The sequence below is a fragment of the Ambystoma mexicanum genome, chromosome 2q (assembly GCF_040938575.1).
Source record: "Ambystoma mexicanum isolate Mex_15411 chromosome 2q, UKY_AmexF1_1, whole genome shotgun sequence".
Classification (NCBI taxonomy): domain Eukaryota; kingdom Metazoa; phylum Chordata; class Amphibia; order Caudata; family Ambystomatidae; genus Ambystoma; species Ambystoma mexicanum.
The window spans coordinates 1,419,281,231-1,419,304,107 of record NC_090924.1 but is presented as its reverse complement, the minus strand read 5'-3'; the positions used below and the strand labels follow the sequence as shown (position 1 = coordinate 1,419,304,107).

The window sequence follows — 22,877 nt, the reverse complement described above, 5'->3', positions numbered from 1 at the left end:
GATGCAGTCAGTCCCTGGGGTGAGAAGGCTGGTGTGTGATGGGTGATTATAACAGTGTCAGTGACATGTCCTCTCTGGGCTGCAATCTCATGCTCCTGTTTCTGTCTCTTGTTCCAGATGCAGAAGATTACCAGCCCCCAGTCTGGAAATCCTACCGTGAGTATAATCAGCATCAGAAGGGTCGATTGGGGTTGGGCGGAAGCCAAAACGGTTGTATACTGAAACTGGGAAGCAGAAGGGGGTTAGGCATTATAGGGTGATGACATGCAATGTTAGCTGCTTTTATATAAGCGTGGTGGGATAAGCAAAGAGGGCCGATACTGGGGTGGTAGCATAAGGAAGGGGAGAATCGTTTAGGCTAGGGATCAGCAACCTTTCGCTCTTCAGATGTTTTGGACTACAATCCCCATGATCCCCCATCATGGTCTATGCTGGCAAGGGCTGATGGGAGTTCTAGTCCAAAACATCTGGAGAGCCAAAGTTTGCAGACCCCTGGTTTATGCTTATGCCGAGACAACTCCGCTCCCTGCACGCATGGGTAATGTGCAGGGGTGGGAATGGCTGAAGAGTTTTCTCCAACAGCAATGTTCTGCTGCCAAATGAGGTTCAAGGTTGCTGTGCTGGAACACTACAGGTTTTACACACGTGTTTACTGAGGAGGGGTCCTTACCTATTTTAATGGATCACAACATGTTCATGTGCCAAGAGACTTGGCTGACGGACAAAGTGTATTTGGAAGAATTTGTGTTGCACCAAGTAATGGCTAAGAAAGGTGAATTGAGGAGACCCTCAGGGGTCTAATAATAGGAGTGCGGCCCTCTATGGGTTCACAAATGCTCAGTACAAACTCCACAGAAGATAAAGCTATGGCTGTCAAAGTTAAATTAAATACCCAGCACGATAGCAAGGGCTTACTTCTGATAACGATATATGTCCCGTCTGGAGGTGATCACACGGACGACATCTGTGAATTGATAGATGACATATATGTGGGTTGGGGAAGCAATGGAGGAAACCAGTCAATACTTATGGGTGGCGACTTGAATTCTCAGTGTCACGATAATGAGCCCTGTCCTCAATTTGCTAATGTGTACCCACAGTCTTCCTGTTGCAACAGAGGAGGAATGTGCGGGGGAGCACATGGGTGGAATCCCTGAGAGAATGGGAATTGGTGGTGTTGAATGGAAGAGTAAGAGGAGATGCACCAGGGAAGGGGACATGGCGAAGTGGACATAAATGGGCCACTTTGGATTATCCATTCCATTCCCCCGATATATCTAGCACTGACAAAAAAGGGGACCACGCCTAACTGAGTTTAATTCTCTCTTGCCCTGTCCAAGATGTCGGGCGATGTGCAATCAAGGACATTGTCCCAAGTCATTCTGGGAACTGTAATCGGTGGTCCTGTGTGAATATTGAGAGGGCATTGCACTGAGTAAACAACTTGGGAAGGGTCAGCTGGCTTTTATATTCCTCATTAGTGCCCGGCGAGAGCCAAGCAGAATGTAACACACATTCTGATTGGCTCTCGCTGGGTCGTTACCCGACCGGAAATCCCTCGGATTTCACGCCCATTGTTCCTGGAGGGGGGGTGTGGCAGTCCCTCATCCAATGTGAAGCCTTGAAGCGTGTCTATCCCCACTCTGAGCCTCCACACGGCTGAGAAGCTGCCATAGCCCCCCGCCGGGGACTCAGGTATGTTTTTTTTAATTCCCTTTCCTCTCACCTCCACGCACTCCCTCCCAACCCCACTTACCTTCTGCCTGCTTTGTCCCTGGCGGGGGACAATAGCAGCCTCCAGCCGTGTGGAGACACGAAGCGGGGCCATCCCTGCTCTGAGCTTCCACACAGCTGGAGGCTTCCATCGTCCCCCGCCGGGGACCCAGGTACATTTTTTTTTCTTTTTTTTCCCTCCCTCCCATTGTCCTCCCTCTCACCCTCCCAATCCCACTTACCTTCTTCTCTTTATTTTTTCAGGAGCGGATGCGCTGGGACCAGAATTGTTCCCAGCACGTCCGCTCCCGGTGGCCGCCATGGAAAGGGAAAACAGACTCTGTTTTCCCTTCCCCAGCGGCCATTTTCTCAGTCATTTTTCTTCTGTTACGAAATGCTGCAGCGTTCCGGGACAGAAAAAACTGCTTTTAGTACCCCGATCTCGCAGATCTTGGGAGCCGGGGTACTAATATCAATATGCCCCTTGAGGCGGGGGCATTACCTAACTCGGTAATGACCCCTTCGCTCAGGGCATATTGCTTAAATAAGTGTGGATGAGATGGAAGGATGGATAAGTGTATCCATGAGGGAGATAGCGTCCTCTAACGCAACTCGGCCTATGTTGGTAGGCAAGGTGCACAGCATCCTCTTCAATGTTCAAGTTCAAAATGCCAAGCGTGTCTTGCGCAGAGAACTGCATGAACTGAGATGTGGGGCTTGTACAGGCTTCGGAGTTCAGCACAGAATAAGTGTGATTAATAACAGCAAACGTAGGTGGGTACATGACTGGAAAAAGTCTGTGTTAAAAACACAATGGCAGTGATTGATAGGTGCCCTGAATAGTCACAACTCAAGAAATATTTGGCAGCTATTATACGTGGCTTAAGGACCCAGAGAGCAGTGTATTCTAAATCCCATTAGTGAGGTAACCTGGTCGAAACACATTGGTGGAAACCAAAAGCAGGATCCATCTATTTTGACCCCTGGTGATCTAGTGTCAAGTGACCGTTGGCTGATTGATAGATACATCAGGTAACTCCTTATTGGTGGCCATTACATCTCTTAAATCATCTAGGACACCAGGGCCAAATTAGTTATAAAACTTGGTCCTTAAAAGGGACCCTGCTGTGTGGACTCCCTGAAAGCATTGTTTGATGGAGTGGACTCCCTGAAAGCATTGTTTGATGGAGTGTGTGATGAACAAACCATTCCGTCCACTTTAAGGCAGTCTGTGCTTGTTCGTGTCTATAAGAAGGGTGACAGGAGCAAGCCATAAAATGACAGACTGTTGTCCATGTTGGACGTGAAGGGCAAGTTGTTCTTGGGCCTGATATTGAAGGAACTTCACGATTGGGTCAAATCTGAAAACATCTTGCATGACCTACAGACAGGCTTTCAGACAGGCTCCTCCACTGTCCCTAACATCTGCATGCTTGATCGGCCGATTTGGGAGGCTTCACAGAGGGATGCCCCGGTGCTTTATGTGGCTTTCATTGACTTCCAGTCGGCCTTTGACTCAGTAAACAGAGATAAACTCTAGAAAAAGCTGAGGTTACTGTGCTGTCCGGGTTGACGTTGATCAGGAAGTTGCATGATAATATGAGTGCTAGAGTGGGTTTTGATAACAATGGGGGAGTGACTGCCCCAGTGGTACTCAGCAGGGGAGTCAGAAAAGGTTGTGTCCTGGCTCCTCTGCTGTTTAAGCTCTTCTGAAAAGAATGTTGGAGAGCTCCAACAGTCCTACTGGGATTGGAGGGATTAAGATCCCTGGTATGTTATACGCCGATGATCTTGTTATCTTCGACCACACCCTATCTGGATGTCAAACCATGTTGGAGGACTTGACAGTGTATGCCAGGGAGAATGATCTAGTGGTGAACTTTGCCAAGTCCAAGGGAAGAAAATGAATAGAGTGAAAGTTGCTACCAGCCTGGGGGATATTGAGTTTGTTGAACATTACCCCTATCTTGGGCTGGAGATGAGTGCGGACAACAGCTATCCCCATATTGTTTCCATCAAAAAGAGGAAGGCTGTGCTGTTGGCTCACTTGTTCAGTCGTTTCGTATATCAGACGGCAGGTTTTTCCCCGCAAGGGATACTAAGACTCTACTAAAAATGTTTCTGTCCGGCAATTTTATATGATTTCGATGCATTAAGAATGAAAGTTGTAAGATGGTTAAATAAGATAGAGGGCACATTTTGGAGGAAGCTGCTGAAGCTTAGACCCTCAGTCCCTGTGGAAACCCTGCGATTGGATTTGGGTCTGATATCACTGGCTGCCAAGGTGGAAAGGAAAATAGTGGAGTTATACCTTAAGGCCAAGATGTTGCCGCTCTGTCCGATCCTGCACATCCCGGGTGCCAACTGTGGATGTTGTAAACTGGTCAAGTGTGACTCATATGATGATCTGGTAATGAACAACCTCTTACCCACCAATAATACCCACATTGGGATAGCAGTGGGGGGTACTTGCCCCTGAATGCTTCAATCAAAACCAAATGTGAGCTTGCCGACTGGAATAAAAACTATGAACACATCTCCACATTAAAAAGTCTAAAATGCACAGCTGGGGCTTCCCACAGGTACAACACACCTCAACTGTGCATCACATTGAGCCCTAGGCCAGAAGTGCAAGGATTGATGTTATGTTTGCGTATTAACCAGTTGCCCATATGATCAGTTTTGGGTGCTCAAATGAACCTTGCACTGGACCAACGAGTGTGTCGCATATGCAGGTGTCTACAGACACATCTAAACATCTATTTACTGAGTGTCCTACGCTGAGCACGGTGTATATGTGTACTTGCGAGAATATGGTCTACGATTTTGATTCCATTCAATCAAATGAGTTCTGGGCATATTGCCTAAAATGCCCCACACAGTTGGTCCATTTAGCACTCTTTAGGATTTGGAACGTGGTCGCGAGACTCCTTGCCATTGTGGTTAATGTGCTTTGATGTTAGAACCTCTGTTGCAAGAGATGTTAGCTAAGTTGGTACTGCTGGTGTCATTTTGCACATTCCTTTTTATGCTATTTATTCTCCCCATTACAGGGTATTAGTGTGTGTGTACATGTTGTTAGTATGTCTATGTGAAGATTGATTTGAGTTGGCTTGTTAAACGCTGTTTACATGTGTATGTTAGTCATCAAACTGCACTACATTATAAAGTATTTAATGCTATCAGTGTAATATAGAAAGCAAAAACAGTGTTATTAGTAAATGTAGAAAGTCATTTGATTGACAATAAATAGAATACAGTTATGCTATGTTAGTTTCCTGCATAGCACTCACTATCCTAAGGCTGCTTCCAAACAAAAAGGGGTAACACGAGGGCAGGAGAGTAATGTGGCGGGATAGTCTGAGAAGGCGAAGGCAGAAGTAGAAGGGTACAGGTATTGGCGTCAGGTGTGCCCTGGCTACAGGGTGAACTGGTCTTCGGACATTGGGAAATCCTGAGAAGCTGGGTATGCAAAACATCAGTGGGTGACCATGAGTGGAATCGGGGTTGGACAGCGAGTGGGGTGCAGAGAGAGATAGAGAGAGAGATGGTACAAGCCTTGGCATACAGCTCCCAGGGAAGCAGTTGGTTTTCCTCTGCCTCACCCTAATCCATACATTTGCCTCTAACCCTAAAGCTTACTGCTAAACTGAGGACTTAAGCAGGAATGGCAGGCACAATTCCCTTCCCAGAGTGCTAAGAGGCAGGCCCTGGCTCCCTCTTAGCCGCTGAGGCATGGCATGACACCAAATGGCACCAGGTCCACTCTGGACAGAACCACAAGCAACCCCAGACATGATTTGGCAGTGTGAGCCTGCTCAGTGAGGCCCAGCTAGGTTCCCTATGGCGCAGAGAGTATGGGACCCACATCTGGGCATACCCTCTCTCACATATGGAGACCAACTATTGATGAAAAATGATGGGTGGAAGGTTTTGAATAATTCTGAACCGGTGGCATTGCTCTGGGCAACTTCCACATCACCGTGTTTTAGCCTGTCTGCGGCATTGTAAAAGGGGTCCAGTCATTTGCAAATAAGTCTGTTACTGGCACCAATGGGAGCAGCCCAGTCCGAAATGCTAGACCAGGTGCCCTCTGCACAGAAACACAGGTAATCCCAGGCAAACATGTCTGGAGATGCTTGTGGAGTCATGTAGAAGGGATGTGATCTAGCAGTTTGGGCTGCACTGCCCTTTTTGAGGGTGCGACCAAGCCTGATTTACAAATGATCTTTCCCCTTCTGCAATGGCTTGGCAGGCTGAAAAACGATGGTCTGGAGGGTTGCTCAGAGCTGTGCCAGTGGTTAAGATTAATTCAAAACCTTCCAGCCGTCACCTTTTGGTTTTGCATTAATACCAAAGATTACCAGCAGCGGAAACCCGCTATAGAACCAACAGATGAGTAGATCAATTGTGGGCTTGGTGGGAGTACCTGACTTGATCAGATATATTTTGAAATCCAAGCACACTCCTGGGATTATTGCAATCATTCAAGCTTCTAATGAGCAATGCCAATGCCCGCCCAGCACACTCCCGTGATTTAGGGGTCCTATAAATAGGGGGCAGCTGTGACTGTCAACCACCTGTGACCCCAGCACTCAGGATTCATCACGGGGCAATCTTTTGATTCTCAGATCTAATCAACGATCTGGTATAAATAACCAAAGTACATGTTGTTTATGGTGTGTTCTCCACATGGATTGCAACCTAATTTCTCTAGATCAATAATTCGGGCGCCTCCCTTTTTAAAGATTTTACTTTATGTTCCCAAGAAAAGTAATATGTTTACAACATTACAGCATGCTCAGTTCACATGCTATCCAAAACAATTTAGGTAAATGAAGGACTGAAATTCAACAACATTACGCCATCTTGCCCCAGCCATGTTCAGAGCATTTCCACCCTTGTTCTACACCACAGCAACGTCACAACAGTCCACCCTCCTTGCACATAGCTAGGCACATGCTCCACTCGCTTCCAGCGGCCATTTTACACTGGCTGGAAGCCAAGAAATGGCCCTGAACAAAATCTGTCATTTGCAAAGACACACATACTGCTTCTAAATCAAGTGGCTGAAGGCGCACGTGTTCAAGACATGGTTACTACACCAGTAGCACATTTACAGCTCTAATTTAGCCATTACCTCTTAGCAGACTCCTTTGAAATAACCCTGCCGGGCCCTTCGAGCACAGAGTGTGATGTTACTGCTTGATAAAGCGACCTCAAAGAGATCCCAGGAGGATGAGTTTTGGATGGGCAGGGGGCAGGACCTGGGTGGGATTAGCATGGCCATGGGTGGATAAATAACCAAGCAACCCTCCCCATTCCCATTTACCTCCGAGCTGTATTACTATGCAATAGTTTTGGCTTACAAGCACCCTCTAATAGCCAAAACTAAAAAAGACTACAGCACATGCTAAGTGGGGGAAACAATTTGAATGTGCAATTTTACCTGCTCTTGCCCTGTGAATGGCATTTGCTCTGTACATGAGGCGACCTTGCAATCTAGCTGATGCGCTGATATTGGCTTGCCCTGGGAAAGCACATGCTTGACCCAAACCCCTCCCCCAAACATGCAAGATTGCTATTCAAGGGCAGAATACCACTGCTGTGCATGTCCAGGCTGTGCCACCGATAGAAACAATAAGACAGTATAAGTGGCTGCCTCTGTACACGAAAGCTGTTTGACTATGTGTATTGCTTCATTAAGAAAGTGAGTCTGCAGGTAAAACAAGCACTGGCAATGACAACAGTTTTTGTAGGCATGGTAAAGGCACTTGCCGGGCACAGTCTTAGTGGTACTAACTACCCACTGATGGTAGCAGATGCAAAATGGCGTGAGTACCGGGCCCTCTAATAGCAGTGCCTTGCAAATGCCTAATACTTACACACAAGCCAAAACTGTTGGATTTGCCAATGCTTGTTTTTAACAGGACTTCTGTGCAGAACAGACATACAGTTAATAAATCGAGTGGCTGGAGGAAGACCTTGTAAGACATTCTTATTACACCAGTAGCAGGTTTACAACTCCACTTAAGTCATTAACTATTAGAAGACTGCTTTGCAGGCACTTAGAGCTAAATGTTTGATGGTAATGCTTGATTAGAGTGAGCTCAGCATTTCCATGAGGAGGTGTTTTTAGTAGGGAGGGCAGGAACTGGGTGGGAATGCGCAGTCACACAACGAAACAACACCTACAGGTTGTGTGTCACGCCTCATATGCCATTCCTCCCTGTCTGTACTCTAATGTAATAGTTGTGGCTTATAGGAGTTGCAAGTGAAACCTATTAGCCCAAACTAAAAGTGGTAGCCACGAGTAACCACTTCAATGCAAAGAGAAAAAATAGCTCTGCAGATGTGTCTTGAATGTGAGTTGGTTTTGTGGCCTGGCATGTTGTGACCATGAGGGTAAGAGTCAGTGCCTCGGTCATGTACTGGTGTTTATGCTGGCTGTGTGGATCCTGTGTGATTAGGGTGGTGGTATAATCGTGCACACTGGTTTGTTGTATCCGTAAGGGGTTTCCAGTGTCATGGTTGTTTGCTGTATGCATGAGAAAGTTATGTTGCTGTGTGTTTTAGTGCATTTTGTGTGTGGTTTGGCTGATGTTTTATTATGAACTAGCTGTCACTGGCCACGTGTTGCTGGGGCTCAGTCTGGTTAAATGGAAAAGAAAGAAAAGAGAAAGCTCAGGTTTGTAATATGTTTAATTTCGCAATGCTTGTGGGTAGTTTTTATGGGCTCTGGCGGTTCTCCAAGTGTAGGCAGTTTAATTTTCCCAGCCGCGCAACACATTCCTTTCGTTTCTCCATCAAATTTCAGAGCCTTCCAATAAGGACACACTTCAGTCATGGTGCCGATGAGAACATGTCGGCTCAAAGTATAATCATCAGCTGGGTTGTACCGGAATGCAAGGCGATCATAATCGCGTGATTGCTGAGCACGGAGTCGTGTTTGACACTGATCTGCTCAGCCACTCTCAGCCTGTCACGTTCGAAGTAGATCTGAAACTGCAGAATGCGATCGCTATGCTCGCAACCGTGCATCCTAAAGTCTGGCTGCACGTTACTCTGCTGCTTCCTCGGCACGTATTTGAGCCAGCGTTTGTTGCTTTTACGTCCAACAGATGGCACTGTTTTTCAGAAAAAGCATGTTTTTAACTGTCACAGGTGTGACATCTATGTATGGTAGGTATATAAAAACACGTGCCCAGTTGAATGCAATGTTGTGTCAAAATTTCAAAGCAATCAGTGAAGAACTTTCGTAGATTTAAGGTTTTGAACAAACAAACATTTACATTTGTCTTCATATAAGATTTTATGCACTGGTATGTTCTGTCTGTAGGGTAGGTCCAGTGTCTGGGATCTTTGTTGAGTGAAATTGTTAGTTACGTGTTGGTGTGTGTTTGTGTTATTTGTCTTGCCCATAGCGTGTATAGTCATTGCGGGTTATGTTGGAAGAGCAGTAGAAGGGCGGATTTGTTAGTGCATTGGTTAGTCTTGACGTTTCCTCCAAGTATGTCCTAAGAGCTTGCCCAGTTGCAACTCATTGGTACCCTCTAAGTCTTCTGGCTGAGGTCCAGTGGCCGCCGTGCCACCTCTCCAAGCTCAGGGCGCTACCTTCTCCCTCGGGTTCCTCTGAGTGCAACAGACTGACTGCTCCCAATTGGTCCCCATTAGTTCACGGTGCTATTCACCCTGCGTCATGCTAATGATTGGTTAAATGAAGTAAATTCACTGCAGCTATGTGCGAGGCGGCGTCACAGCGGAGTAATACCGTCTGCTTCAAAGTGGGTGGGATTTTGTCTTCCCAAGCAAGGGGCTTGCGCCGCCCATGATCACGCCTACTTTTAGCAATACAAGCCCTAGAAAGCGAAGGCACAGAGCAGTCCCCACCCACACAAGCACACACCTATGCACCCGACACCAGAGGTGGGTGTGGGACACACACGATAGTAATCTGAACAGTCCTAATGTCAATCTGACATGCATTCCCAGCGGATGACTAGAAATAGTGAAAGTCGGTTGCGCAGCCATGCTTGATGCTGGCGCAAACCAAAGCGGGGCAGTGTCAGGGTGAATGAATGCAGTGAGAATGCAGCACGTGGGTGCGGGCGCGCGTGTGAATGAGAATGCAGTGTGAATGTTCTAGGTCCTCATGTGGATGACAGAAACTGCATGGGTGTGTGTAGGTGTGTTTGTGTGTGTGTGTGTGTGGTGCACGCATTGGAGCATGAACATTTTTTACACAGAGCTTGGCATGTTTGAATTTGAGTGGAATTATACGAAGGAAGGCTTGGAGTAGGGTGAGGAGACTGCAATGGGGCTGGCTGGGTCCTACTGTGGCATTGAATGTTCTACACTCATTAAGGATAAATCCAGCCTGGTGCTTTTTTTTCTCCATGGGGAGGGCATGTTTCTGTACTGTGGCATGGCATTGATTTACTGGTTTTAAGGTCAAAGTCAACATGATAAGTGTTCTTACATAGACACAGGAGAGGGCATTTGTGCAGCCCCCAAGGCACTGTTTTCTTATTGTTGCATGACATGTTTCAATGGCATTAAGGGGTAAATGCAAGATGACGAGTGGTGTCATATGAGAGGATTTGCATAGTAATAATGATGTTATTTTTAAAGCGCTTTTTTCAAAGCACTGTACAGAGAACATATACAATTCATATAAAATGATTATCCAACTGAAATTGGTAGTGATGTATCGACCTCAGAAGGCTGAAAGGCTGAGTTGGCCTTGTTGGGATTTGAACTTGCAACCTGCAGATCGTCCTCAGATTGCAGCAGTGGAGGCTCAACCCATTGAGCTCATGTTTTCTTACTGTGACATGGCATTAAGGCTAAGCCAACGGGAGCATGTTCTTACGTGGGGAGAGGGCATGCATTGGCAGAGCCAGCATGAACATGTTTTCTTATAGTGTAGTTCCTGGCATCATTGGCAAAGCATCCAGAGTATTTGCTTCTGTGGGAATACTGGCAGATATTGGAGCACTGGAATGGACGTGTTTGGGCACTATCAGTGTGAGCGTGTTTTTCAACCTTACAGAGTCCTGGCATGGAGTGAGCAAGGCTTATGAGGATGTGTATGTAAACACTGCTGTGCATTGTTGGTGCCTTGGGATCTAATCGACTTTCTCATGTTTTACCCTACAACACCAATTGTAAACTGTGTGCCTTTCTACCTAATGTATCACCAGACAGTGTGCTGTACAATTCACCATCATTTTAACCTCGTATGTAAAAAAAACATTCTTAGGGGGAGAACCCTTCTGATCCCACCTTGGTTGGTTTGTCTCCCACGCTAGGCACGGTAGCACCTACTGGTTCAACTGTAGGCAGAATAAGCCCAGTTTCCTCTAAGGGCGCCCCTTAGAGGGAGCCCTACTACATTAACTCCAGGCCGAGCCCGCTTGTTACACAATCCTTCACCCTTAACCCTTAGGCTTTTCAGAACCCTAACGCTTCAGCACTCCAAAGCATCCTATTTGCCTGTGACGCGGTACAGAACACCAAATAAATAGAAAATGACCAGTGACCTAACTCCAAACCCACCAAACGCACCAGCAGCCCTCTGCAATTGCCATGGTCCTTACCTTAGCCCCAACTCTTGCTCTAATGCTAACCTTAGAACCCACCTTCCCCTAACTCTTACTGTACCATAACCCTCAAATGCATCCAAACCCCTATCCCACTGAACACCACCAGCCCTAACCAACCTCCCTTTCTTTAACTCTAAGCGAAACCCCTACTCTGTTAACCATAGCCGTACGATAACACTTACCCTCACGCAAACTCTATCCTAACCTAACGCTAAACCAGGCTATCACAAGCTCTCTACACCCTCCTTAACCCTAATGCACACTCTAACAGATCTGCATTGCATTTTTCTCTACTTTCCATCTGCATTTTTTGGCTACATTTTCCTTCGCAATGTTTTCTCTGCAAAGGTATTTTCACCACAATTACTTCACTGACTACATTTTTGTTGGATTCAATTTTCACTGGCTATTGAATACAATGATCACAATGCCATGAGCTGAGGATTAAATAATTATCACAACTTTGTAGGGGCAAATTATGAGGTCCTGTCCAGTGAGTTACATGTGACCTCATGTGCACTAGTGTCACCTGGTGGTAGAATGGTTGTTCCCTACAGTTACAGGAAATTTTCCTTTGAAGGGCTAATCAGTGAAAAGAAACAGTTTAACGCCTCCCTTGCATCATCAAAAAATCACCAACAATACGAATTCCAGAATGCCCCTTGATTTTAATGATGTCTCGTTGGGGGTTCTTACAGGGTAATCCGTAACCACAATCTCGGTATCAGGTGCACTGAAGCCACGCACCAGAACAGGACCTTCTTCACAGACTTAATTCTTTAGAGGTAATCACTCTTAATGCTTAAGAATAAAACCATTGTTACCACCGGATCCGGCTGGCTGGATCGGGTGTTATCGGCCTGGGGCTCGAGGTAAATGCTCGAGCGGAGCAAGGGTTTTTAACGAGGGACCCCGGGCCAATAATACCCAATCCAGCCAGCCAGATCGGGTGTTAATGCTATTAGTGTCCCGGGTGCCAATCTGGTAACCAGGGGTGCTGAGAGCATTGTGTTTTTATTTAATGAATGGGAGGCCATGCAGTGTCCTGTTCATTCAATCAAAATACTGTCCCAAGTTGGTGGCCATGGAGATGGACGATGGAGCTGCATATGGAGCCCCTCTTCCATTTCCATGGTGGCCTCAACGGTGCAGGAGCTGAAGCAGCAGCGGCAAATCCACTGCTGCCGCCGCAATCAGGTAGGTGGGGATGAGGGGGGAATGAAAAAAAAGGGAAGGGATGATGTGGGGGCGATGGAAGGCAGGGGGAGCAGCCATCAGGCAGTTCGGAACGCAGGCTGTTTCAACCCACGTTCCGAGCAACCTGCTTGGTTGCTGCCCCCGCGCCAGGTGCTAGTTGTTAGGCGGAAACCTGTGCAGTTCCCTCTGGGACCACTGCAAAAGATTTAGGACTACAGGTGTTGCGATGAACCCACTTGGTAGCAGTCTGTACCACACAGATTCAATTGGTAGCTGTGGCTGAGCAGTCAGACTTCTCTCAAGAAAAGTTGGTCAGTATAGGGAGCATACAAGATAGGGTAATTCTTCGCAGCAAAACGAGTGAACAAGCAACCAGGCTTTAGTATAAAGATAGTAAGTTATTTATTAATAACAGAACGTCTACGAAAAATACTAAAGTAAACCACGGCAAACAAATCAAAATACAATTACTCTGCAGGATGGAATAAAGCTCAACCCCCCCGAAACACAATATCGACAACTCTAGGTTCTACGGCACCACTTATTTTCAGACAGAGGTGTATACCTCAACCCAGATGACACTCGAATATTTAGTGAGGAAGGGAGAGAAGAGAAAGGCAGGTAATGAAGTCAACACGGTTCGTACTGAAGCGGGTAAAAATGCAAGGCAAGAAGGCATTAATCAAACTAGATCATACAGTTCGGCGGCCAGTCCCACTCGGTGAGAGGCAAGGCACGATGTCCTGGAAAGTCTCTACGGATGATGCACTCAAGTCTTGTTTAGCAAATTGGTTAGCGACAGGTTGAACCAGTTCAGAACAAAGAGTGAATAAAGCTTGGAGGCAACCCAACGGAACGGAGAGGAATCAGATACCTCACACGAACCGATCGAAAAGGGAAGCCAGGCGGTTACGGTATCTTGTTGTGGAAGGCAGCTCCGACGTGGGCAGTTGTTCCTGGTGGTGGATGCACGACGGGTCTTGGCCAAGAGAAGAGATGCTCTCGTCGTCGAAGAGAAGATGTCCGGTGCACCACCAGGGAAGAAACCAGCCGCGGAGTGCTTCGTCACAAGGCACCACCTTTCGATCACGGTGCAGGAGTAGTGGCTATCCGGTTGCCGGGTGCTCTGCACGGGCAATTCGACCACTGCGTCCTGGGCGACCAAAAAGCACAAAGAAGAAGAAGACTGGTTGTTCCCACCAGCCAGGGAAAGAGACTCTCCGGCAGGGAGATCTCTTCTGTCGTCGGGAGATTGTGAGACGATTCCGCAGGGCTTCACCGGAGGTGTTGTCGTGCAGGTCGGCTCAGCGTTACCCTCGTCGGATTCTTTAGGTCCAGTGGCGACTTCCTGAAGATCCAGTCCCAAAGCCCTGCTTTTATGCAGACGTCCCCCATTCATTCAGCCTAGCTTGTCAATCAACACATGCTAAGTGGTGAGCGGGAAGGCTCACCACCTGGGCCAATCATTTCAGAGTGCGACCTGAGTTGGCAAGGCAACTCGGTCCAGGGTGTCTAAACCCCCTCCCACACCCCTGAGGTAACCCAGACAGAATGGCACCACTTTGGAGGGTCTCTGTCCAGAGGCCCGCCAAAAGTGGAACAAAGGGCTCAACCTTTGGTTTAGGAGTCACAGAGAAAAACACAGACGCCATTTTACAACCCGAGTTCTGGCAGAAAATACCACTCGATAAACCTATTTAAGATAAGTAGATCGGTGGTACGTTGGAGATTAACGAAAAACAGTATTAATCTTCAACAATGGGACGGATCCCATAGGGTTATGCCCGGGGTCGAACATAACAAGTAGTTTCCACTGCCACCAGCCAAAACTCGACGAGGAGGGACGGGACAGTGCCCCCTCGGGTAACAGATCCAGGAGTAATCGAATTACCCCTACTAGCACGTCCACAATAAGATGGTTGGTACTAGTTCTGTTAGCAAATTTAGGTCTAGTAAAGCCAATGGTGACTTTACATGCCCGGGGAGACGGTAGTCAGCCCCCGGGTATGGAGTCTATGGTGGGGGGACCAGCTAGGGTGCCCCCGTGTCACGACACGTAGGGTGCGGAGTGACACACATAGAAAAACTTATGAGACCCTATGGAGTAAAAGACCCCATAGCCCATCGAACACATCGCCAATTCAAAGGAATTCCACACATACATGTCCAAGAGTGAGAGGAAAAGGGTCACACTCTTGGCAGGATGGGAAAAACAAACTCCAGAAATCCAGCAAAGCCGCTGGGGGACTCACTAGGTTAGGAAATTCAGCCTAAACAGAGAATTCTCCCTAACACTCGCCCCCCCCAGACTCAGGGACAGGAGGATTTAATCCACTCCTGGATGAATCTCATACCTCTAGTCGATGATATACATCCTAGAGAGACCATCCTGAGCTGCAGTCGTTACTGGCAGAAGGTGGACCCAGCAGGGCAGACTTCAGTAAGGGACAGAGAGAATGTCCAACTCTGGAAGGTCTTCGCCGTCAGGCAGTAACTCAGGCTGAAGGGCAAGAGCCTAGGAAACATAGGTTGCACTGGGAAGATGGCCTCTTCTATAGTGAACCGACAATTCTGTTGTTCCCACAACCCCAGAGATACTAAAGAAACGCTGGCTGAGACTCCAATGGGTTTGTCAGCTAGCAGTAGAAAGTTTCCACTTGCCATTTGGACTTCCTCCTCTGGAGCGAAGGCTAAGGAGACAAGCTGGACCCCTGAAGGTTTACCCTTACATCTGGGATCTCCTTTCACGTGATCAGTCGAGCCACAAACAAAGCATTTCCTGAATGCTTTCTGGAATGGTGGCTTGTTCTGACCTCCTTCCGGTTTGGCACCAGAAGACACACTATTCTGCTGTGGTTTTCCCGGTGGCTTACCCTTCTGGTTTTGTTTGGGGCCCTCTTTGGAATGTGAGTTATTCGAATTCTCCTTTGAGTCTTTTTTAGGCTGTTTTCCCTCGTCCTTTTTCTGAGTTACCCCAGAATCCTTGTGAGTGGCCCTGTTGGCAACCCACAAGTCAGCAGCCTTAGCTAGAGCCCTGGAATCTAATTCCTTCGAATCAGCCAAGTGCTGTCTGAGCTCAGGAGAACAGGCATCATAAATCGACTCCAACATAAAAAGATTTCGCATACCCTCGTGTCAACTTTGTAACCCTTAATCCATCCCTCTAAGTTTTTCAACCCTTCACTCACCCAGGTAGCCCAAGGGGTACCATCATGCTTTTTGAGGGTTCTAAACCTCTTAAGATACTGGGAAGGGGTCTTCCCGAATCTAGCTATCAAAGCTAGTTTCACACTTTCGTAATCCGTCTTATCCACCTCCCCCAATTCCATTACCACATCAGTCGCAACAGGAGGAAGCCTAGAGAACAACCAGGGAAGCAACGCATTCCCGGTGATGTCCTGGAGCCCATGATTGTATTCAAACAGTTTCAACCAATCCAACACATCCAATCTCGGTTCGTACATACCCACTAATTCCTTCGGCATCCGGGGTCTTTTGGGACTGGAGCTCCTAGAGGAACCAGAGGAGAGAGAAGCATTTTCCATAGACAACTTTTTCATTTGCAACTCATGATTAAGATCTATTTCTCTGAGTCTTAACTCAGCTTGTTTCTGCTCAGCCTGGGCATTCGCATTCATCCGTCTGAACTCGAGCTCTTGGTTTCGTTCAGATTGAGCCAAAAACCGTTTGTATTCTAATTCGAGCTTCATTTTTTCAAGTTCAAAATAAGCAGGGTTACTTGTGGGACCTGGTATTGGCCCCGTAGGCACAGTTGGTAAGGCAGGTAGAGGAACAGGTGAGACAGTTTCGTTAGCCTCGCCGTCCTCGTCAGCCTCTTCATCGCTATCATCAGAATTACGATTTAGATCAACACCATTACTGTTATCTACAGTTGCTGGAGAGTTTGGTTCCTCTGAACCAGTACCCAGACTTTGGTTCGCCAGCAATCTCTCTATCAGTTCTAACTTCTTGCCTTTTACAGGAAGATTCTCTTGTCTACAGAGAGCTCGCAGACTCTCAGTATTTTTATCCGACAAAGACTCTTGGCTGTAAATTTCCATCGTAGACATGTTTTTTGAAAGTTGCTTTAGTAAAGTTTTGTGGTTAGTCGTCCTACAGCGTCGAAAAACACTCTAAACTGTATACTCGATACTAATCCCACCGCTGCCACCAGTGTTAGGCGGAAACCTGTGCAGTTCCCTCTGGGACCACTGCAAAAGATTTAGGACTACAGGTGTTGCGATGAATCCACTTGGTAGCAGTCTGTACCACACAGATTCAATTGGTAGCTGTGGCTGAGCAGTCAGACTTCTCTCAAGAAAAGTTGGTCAGTATAGGGAGCATACAAGATAGGGTAATTCTTATCAGCAAAACGAGTGAACACGCAACCAGGCTTTAGTATAAAGATAGTAAGTTATTTATTAATAACAGAACGTCTACGAAAAATACTAAAGTAAACCACGGCAAACAAATCAAAATACAATTACTCTGCAGGATGGAATAAAGCTCAACCCCCCGAAACACAATATCGACAACTCTAGGTTCTACGGCACCACTTATTTTCAGACAGAGGTGTATACCTCAACCCAGATGACACTCGAATATTTAGTGAGGAAGGGAGAGAAGAGAAAGGCAGGTAATGAAGTCAACACGGTTCGTACTGAAGCGGGTAAAAATGCAAGGCAAGAAGGCATTAATCACACTAGATCATACAGTTCGGCGGCCAGGCCCACTCGGTGAGAGGCAAGGCACGATGTCCTGGAAAGTCTCTACGGATGATGCACTCAAGTCTTGTTTAGCAAATTGGTTAGCGACAGGTTGAACCAGTTCAGAACAAAGAGTGAATAAAGCTTGGAGGCAACCCAACGGAACGGAGAGGAATCAGATACCTCACACGAACCGATCGAAAAGGGAAGCCAGGCGGTTACGGTACCTTGTTGTGGAAGGCAGCTCCGACGGGGGCAGTTGTTCCTGGTGGTGGATGCACGACGGGTCTTGGCCAAGAGAAGAGATGCTCTCGTCGTCGAAGAGAAGATGTCCGGTGCACCACCAGGGAAGAAACCAGCCGCGGAGTGCTTCGTCACAAGGCACCACCTTTCGATCACGGTGCAGGAGTAGTGGCTATCCGGTTGCCGGGTGCTCTGCACGGGCAATTCGACCACTGCGTCCTGGGCGACCAAAAAGCACAAAGAAGAAGAAGACTGGTTGTTCCCACCAGCCAGGGAAAGAGCCTCTCCGGCAGGGAGATCTCTTCTGTCGTCGGGAGATTGTGTGACGATTCCGCAGGGCTTCACCGGAGGTGTTGTCGTGCAGGTCGGCTCAGCGTTACCCTCGTCGGATTCTTTAGGTCCAGTGGCGACTTCCTGAAGATCCAGTCCCAAAGCCCTGCTTTTATGCAGACGTCCCCCATTCATTCAGCCTAGCTTGTCAATCAACACATGCTAAGTGGTGAGCGGGAAGGCTCACCACCTGGGCCAATCATTTCAGAGTGCGACCTGAGTTGGCAAGGCAACTCGGTCCAGGGTGTCTAAACCCCCTCCCACACCCCTGAGGTAACCCAGACAGAATGGCACCACTTTGGAGGGTCTCTGTCCAGAGGCCCACCAAAAGTGGAACAAAGGGCTCAACCTTTGGTTTAGGAGTCACAGAGAAAAACACAGACGCCATTTTACAACCCGAGTTCTGGCAGAAAATACCACTCGATAAACCTATTTAAGATAAGTAGATCGGTGGTACGTTGGAGATTAACGAAAAACAGTATTAATCTTCAACAATGGGACGGATCCCATAGGGTTATGCCCGGGGTCGAACATAACAAGTAGTTTCCACTGCCACCAGCCAAAACTCGACGAGGAGGGACGGGACAGTGCCCCCTCGGGTAACAGATCCAGGAGTAATCGAATTACCCCTACTAGCACGTCCACAATAAGATGGTTGGTACTAGTTCTGTTAGCAAATTTAGGTCTAGTAAAGCCAATGGTGACTTTACATGCCCGGGGAGACGGTAGTCAGCCCCCGGGTATGGAGTCTATGGTGGGGGGACCAGCTAGGGTGCCCCCGTGTCACGACACGTAGGGTGCGGAGTGACACACATAGAAAAACTTATGAGACCCTATGGAGTAAAAGACCCCATAGCCCATCGAACACATCGCCAATTCAAAGGAATTCCACACATACATGTCCAAGAGTGAGAGGAAAAGGGTCACACTCTTGGCAGGATGGGAAAAACAAACTCCAGAAATCCAGCAAAGCCGCTGGGGGACTCACTAGGTTAGGAAATTCAGCCTAAACAGAGAATTCTCCCTAACACTCGCCCCCCCCAGACTCAGGGACAGGAGGATTTAATCCACTCCTGGATGAATCTCATACCTCTAGTCGATGATATACATCCTAGAGAGACCATCCTGAGCTGCAGTCGTTACTGGCAGAAGGTGGACCCAGCAGGGCAGACTTCAGTAAGGGACAGAGAGAATGTCCAACTCTGGAAGGTCTTCGCCGTCAGGCAGTAACTCAGGCTGAAGGGCAAGAGCCTAGGAAACATAGGTTGCACTGGGAAGATGGCCTCTTCTATAGTGAACCGACAATTCTGTTGTTCCCACAACCCCAGAGATACTAAAGAAACGCTGGCTGAGACTCCAATGGGTTTGTCAGCTAGCAGTAGAAAGTTTCCACTTGCCATTTGGACTTCCTCCTCTGGAGCGAAGGCTAAGGAGACAAGCTGGACCCCTGAAGGTTTACCCTTACATCTGGGATCTCCTTTCACGTGATCAGTCGAGCCACAAACAAAGCATTTCCCGAATGCTTTCTGGAATGGTGGCTTGTTCTGACCTCCTTCCGGTTTGGCACCAGAAGACACACTATTCTGCTGTGGTTTTCCCGGTGGCTTACCCTTCTGGTTTTGTTTGGGGCCCTCTTTGGAATGTGAGTTATTCGAATTCTCCTTTGAGTCTTTTTTAGGCTGTTTTCCCTCGTCCTTTTTCTGAGTTACCCCAGAATCCTTGTGAGTGGCCCTGTTGGCAACCCACAAGTCAGCAGCCTTAGCTAGAGCCCTGGAATCTAATTCCTTCGAATCAGCCAAGTGCTGTCTGAGCTCAGGAGAACAGGCATCATAAATCGACTCCAACATAAAAAGATTTCGCATACCCTCGTGTCAACTTTGTAACCCTTAATCCATCCCTCTAAGTTTTTCAACCCTTCACTCACCCAGGTAGCCCAAGGGGTACCATCATGCTTTTTGAGGGTTCTAAACCTCTTAAGATACTGGGAAGGGGTCTTCCCGAATCTAGCTATCAAAGCTAGTTTCACACTTTCGTAATCCGTCTTATCCACCTCCCCCAATTCCATTACCACATCAGTCGCAACAGGAGGAAGCCTAGAGAACAACCAGGGAAGCAACGCATTCCCGGTGATGTCCTGGAGCCCATGATTGTATTCAAACAGTTTCAACCAATCCAACACATCCAATCTCGGTTCGTACATACCCACTAATTCCTTCGGCATCCGGGGTCTTTTGGGACTGGAGCTCCTAGAGGAACCAGAGGAGAGAGAAGCATTTTCCATAGACAACTTTTTCATTTGCAACTCATGATTAAGATCTATTTCTCTGAGTCTTAACTCAGCTTGTTTCTGCTCAGCCTGGGCATTCGCATTCATCCGTCTGAACTCGAGCTCTTGGTTTCGTTCAGATTGAGCCAAAAACCGTTTGTATTCTAATTCGAGCTTCATTTTTTCAAGTTCAAAATAAGCAGGGTTACTTGTGGGACCTGGTATTGGCCCCGTAGGCACAGTTGGTAAGGCAGGTAGAGGAACAGGTGAGACAGTTTCGTTAGCCTCGCCGTCCTCGTCAGCCTCTTCATCGCTATCATCAGAATTACGATTTAGATCAACACCATTACTGTTATCTACAGTTGCTGGAGAGTTTGGTTCCTCTGAACCAGTACCCAGACTTTGGTTCGCCAGCAATCTCTCTATCAGTTCTAACTTCTTGCCTTTTACAGGAAGATTCTCTTGTCTACAGAGAGCTCGCAGACTCTCAGTATTTTTATCCGACAAAGACTCTTGGCTGTAAATTTCCATCGTAGACATGTTTTTTGAAAGTTGCTTTAGTAAAGTTTTGTGGTTAGTCGTCCTACAGCGTCGAAAAACACTCTAAACTGTATACTCGATACTAATCCCACCGCTGCCACCAGTGTTAGGCGGAAACCTGTGCAGTTCCCTCTGGGACCACTGCAAAAGATTTAGGACTACAGGTGTTGCGATGAATCCACTTGGTAGCAGTCTGTACCACACAGATTCAATTGGTAGCTGTGGCTGAGCAGTCAGACTTCTCTCAAGAAAAGTTGGTCAGTATAGGGAGCATACAAGATAGGGTAATTCTTATCAGCAAAACGAGTGAACACGCAACCAGGCTTTAGTATAAAGATAGTAAGTTATTTATTAATAACAGAACGTCTACGAAAAATACTAAAGTAAACCACGGCAAACAAATCAAAATACAATTACTCTGCAGGATGGAATAAAGCTCAACCCCCCGAAACACAATATCGACAACTCTAGGTTCTACGGCACCACTTATTTTCAGACAGAGGTGTATACCTCAACCCAGATGACACTCGAATATTTAGTGAGGAAGGGAGAGAAGAGAAAGGCAGGTAATGAAGTCAACACGGTTCGTACTGAAGCGGGTAAAAATGCAAGGCAAGAAGGCATTAATCACACTAGATCATACAGTTCGGCGGCCAGGCCCACTCGGTGAGAGGCAAGGCACGATGTCCTGGAAAGTCTCTACGGATGATGCACTCAAGTCTTGTTTAGCAAATTGGTTAGCGACAGGTTGAACCAGTTCAGAACAAAGAGTGAATAAAGCTTGGAGGCAACCCAACGGAACGGAGAGGAATCAGATACCTCACACGAACCGATCGAAAAGGGAAGCCAGGCGGTTACGGTACCTTGTTGTGGAAGGCAGCTCCGACGGGGGCAGTTGTTCCTGGTGGTGGATGCACGACGGGTCTTGGCCAAGAGAAGAGATGCTCTCGTCGTCGAAGAGAAGATGTCCGGTGCACCACCAGGGAAGAAACCAGCCGCGGAGTGCTTCGTCACAAGGCACCACCTTTCGATCACGGTGCAGGAGTAGTGGCTATCCGGTTGCCGGGTGCTCTGCACGGGCAATTCGACCACTGCGTCCTGGGCGACCAAAAAGCACAAAGAAGAAGAAGACTGGTTGTTCCCACCAGCCAGGGAAAGAGCCTCTCCGGCAGGGAGATCTCTTCTGTCGTCGGGAGATTGTGTGACGATTCCGCAGGGCTTCACCGGAGGTGTTGTCGTGCAGGTCGGCTCAGCGTTACCCTCGTCGGATTCTTTAGGTCCAGTGGCGACTTCCTGAAGATCCAGTCCCAAAGCCCTGCTTTTATGCAGACGTCCCCCATTCATTCAGCCTAGCTTGTCAATCAACACATGCTAAGTGGTGAGCGGGAAGGCTCACCACCTGGGCCAATCATTTCAGAGTGCGACCTGAGTTGGCAAGGCAACTCGGTCCAGGGTGTCTAAACCCCCTCCCACACCCCTGAGGTAACCCAGACAGAATGGCACCACTTTGGAGGGTCTCTGTCCAGAGGCCCACCAAAAGTGGAACAAAGGGCTCAACCTTTGGTTTAGGAGTCACAGAGAAAAACACAGACGCCATTTTACAACCCGAGTTCTGGCAGAAAATACCACTCGATAAACCTATTTAAGATAAGTAGATCGGTGGTACGTTGGAGATTAACGAAAAACAGTATTAATCTTCAACAATGGGACGGATCCCATAGGGTTATGCCCGGGGTCGAACATAACAAGTAGTTTCCACTGCCACCAGCCAAAACTCGACGAGGAGGGACGGGACAGTGCCCCCTCGGGTAACAGATCCAGGAGTAATCGAATTACCCCTACTAGCACGTCCACAATAAGATGGTTGGTACTAGTTCTGTTAGCAAATTTAGGTCTAGTAAAGCCAATGGTGACTTTACATGCCCGGGGAGACGGTAGTCAGCCCCCGGGTATGGAGTCTATGGTGGGGGGACCAGCTAGGGTGCCCCCGTGTCACGACACGTAGGGTGCGGAGTGACACACATAGAAAAACTTATGAGACCCTATGGAGTAAAAGACCCCATAGCCCATCGAACACATCGCCAATTCAAAGGAATTCCACACATACATGTCCAAGAGTGAGAGGAAAAGGGTCACACTCTTGGCAGGATGGGAAAAACAAACTCCAGAAATCCAGCAAAGCCGCTGGGGGACTCACTAGGTTAGGAAATTCAGCCTAAACAGAGAATTCTCCCTAACACTCGCCCCCCCCAGACTCAGGGACAGGAGGATTTAATC

General features: G+C 47.6%; 1 protein-coding gene across 2 annotated transcripts in view; it reads left to right on the top strand.

The window, feature by feature from the left end:
• CHN2 (chimerin 2) overlaps positions 1 to 22,877 on the top strand; it is a 938,196-nt gene that overhangs the window by 234,436 nt on the left and 680,883 nt on the right. For both annotated transcript variants that reach the window (XM_069648929.1, XM_069648930.1), the window contains exon 2: positions 118 to 156. In XM_069648929.1, the coding sequence (XP_069505030.1) occupies positions 118 to 156 (39 nt within the window). The remainder of the gene's footprint in view (positions 1 to 117; positions 157 to 22,877) is intronic.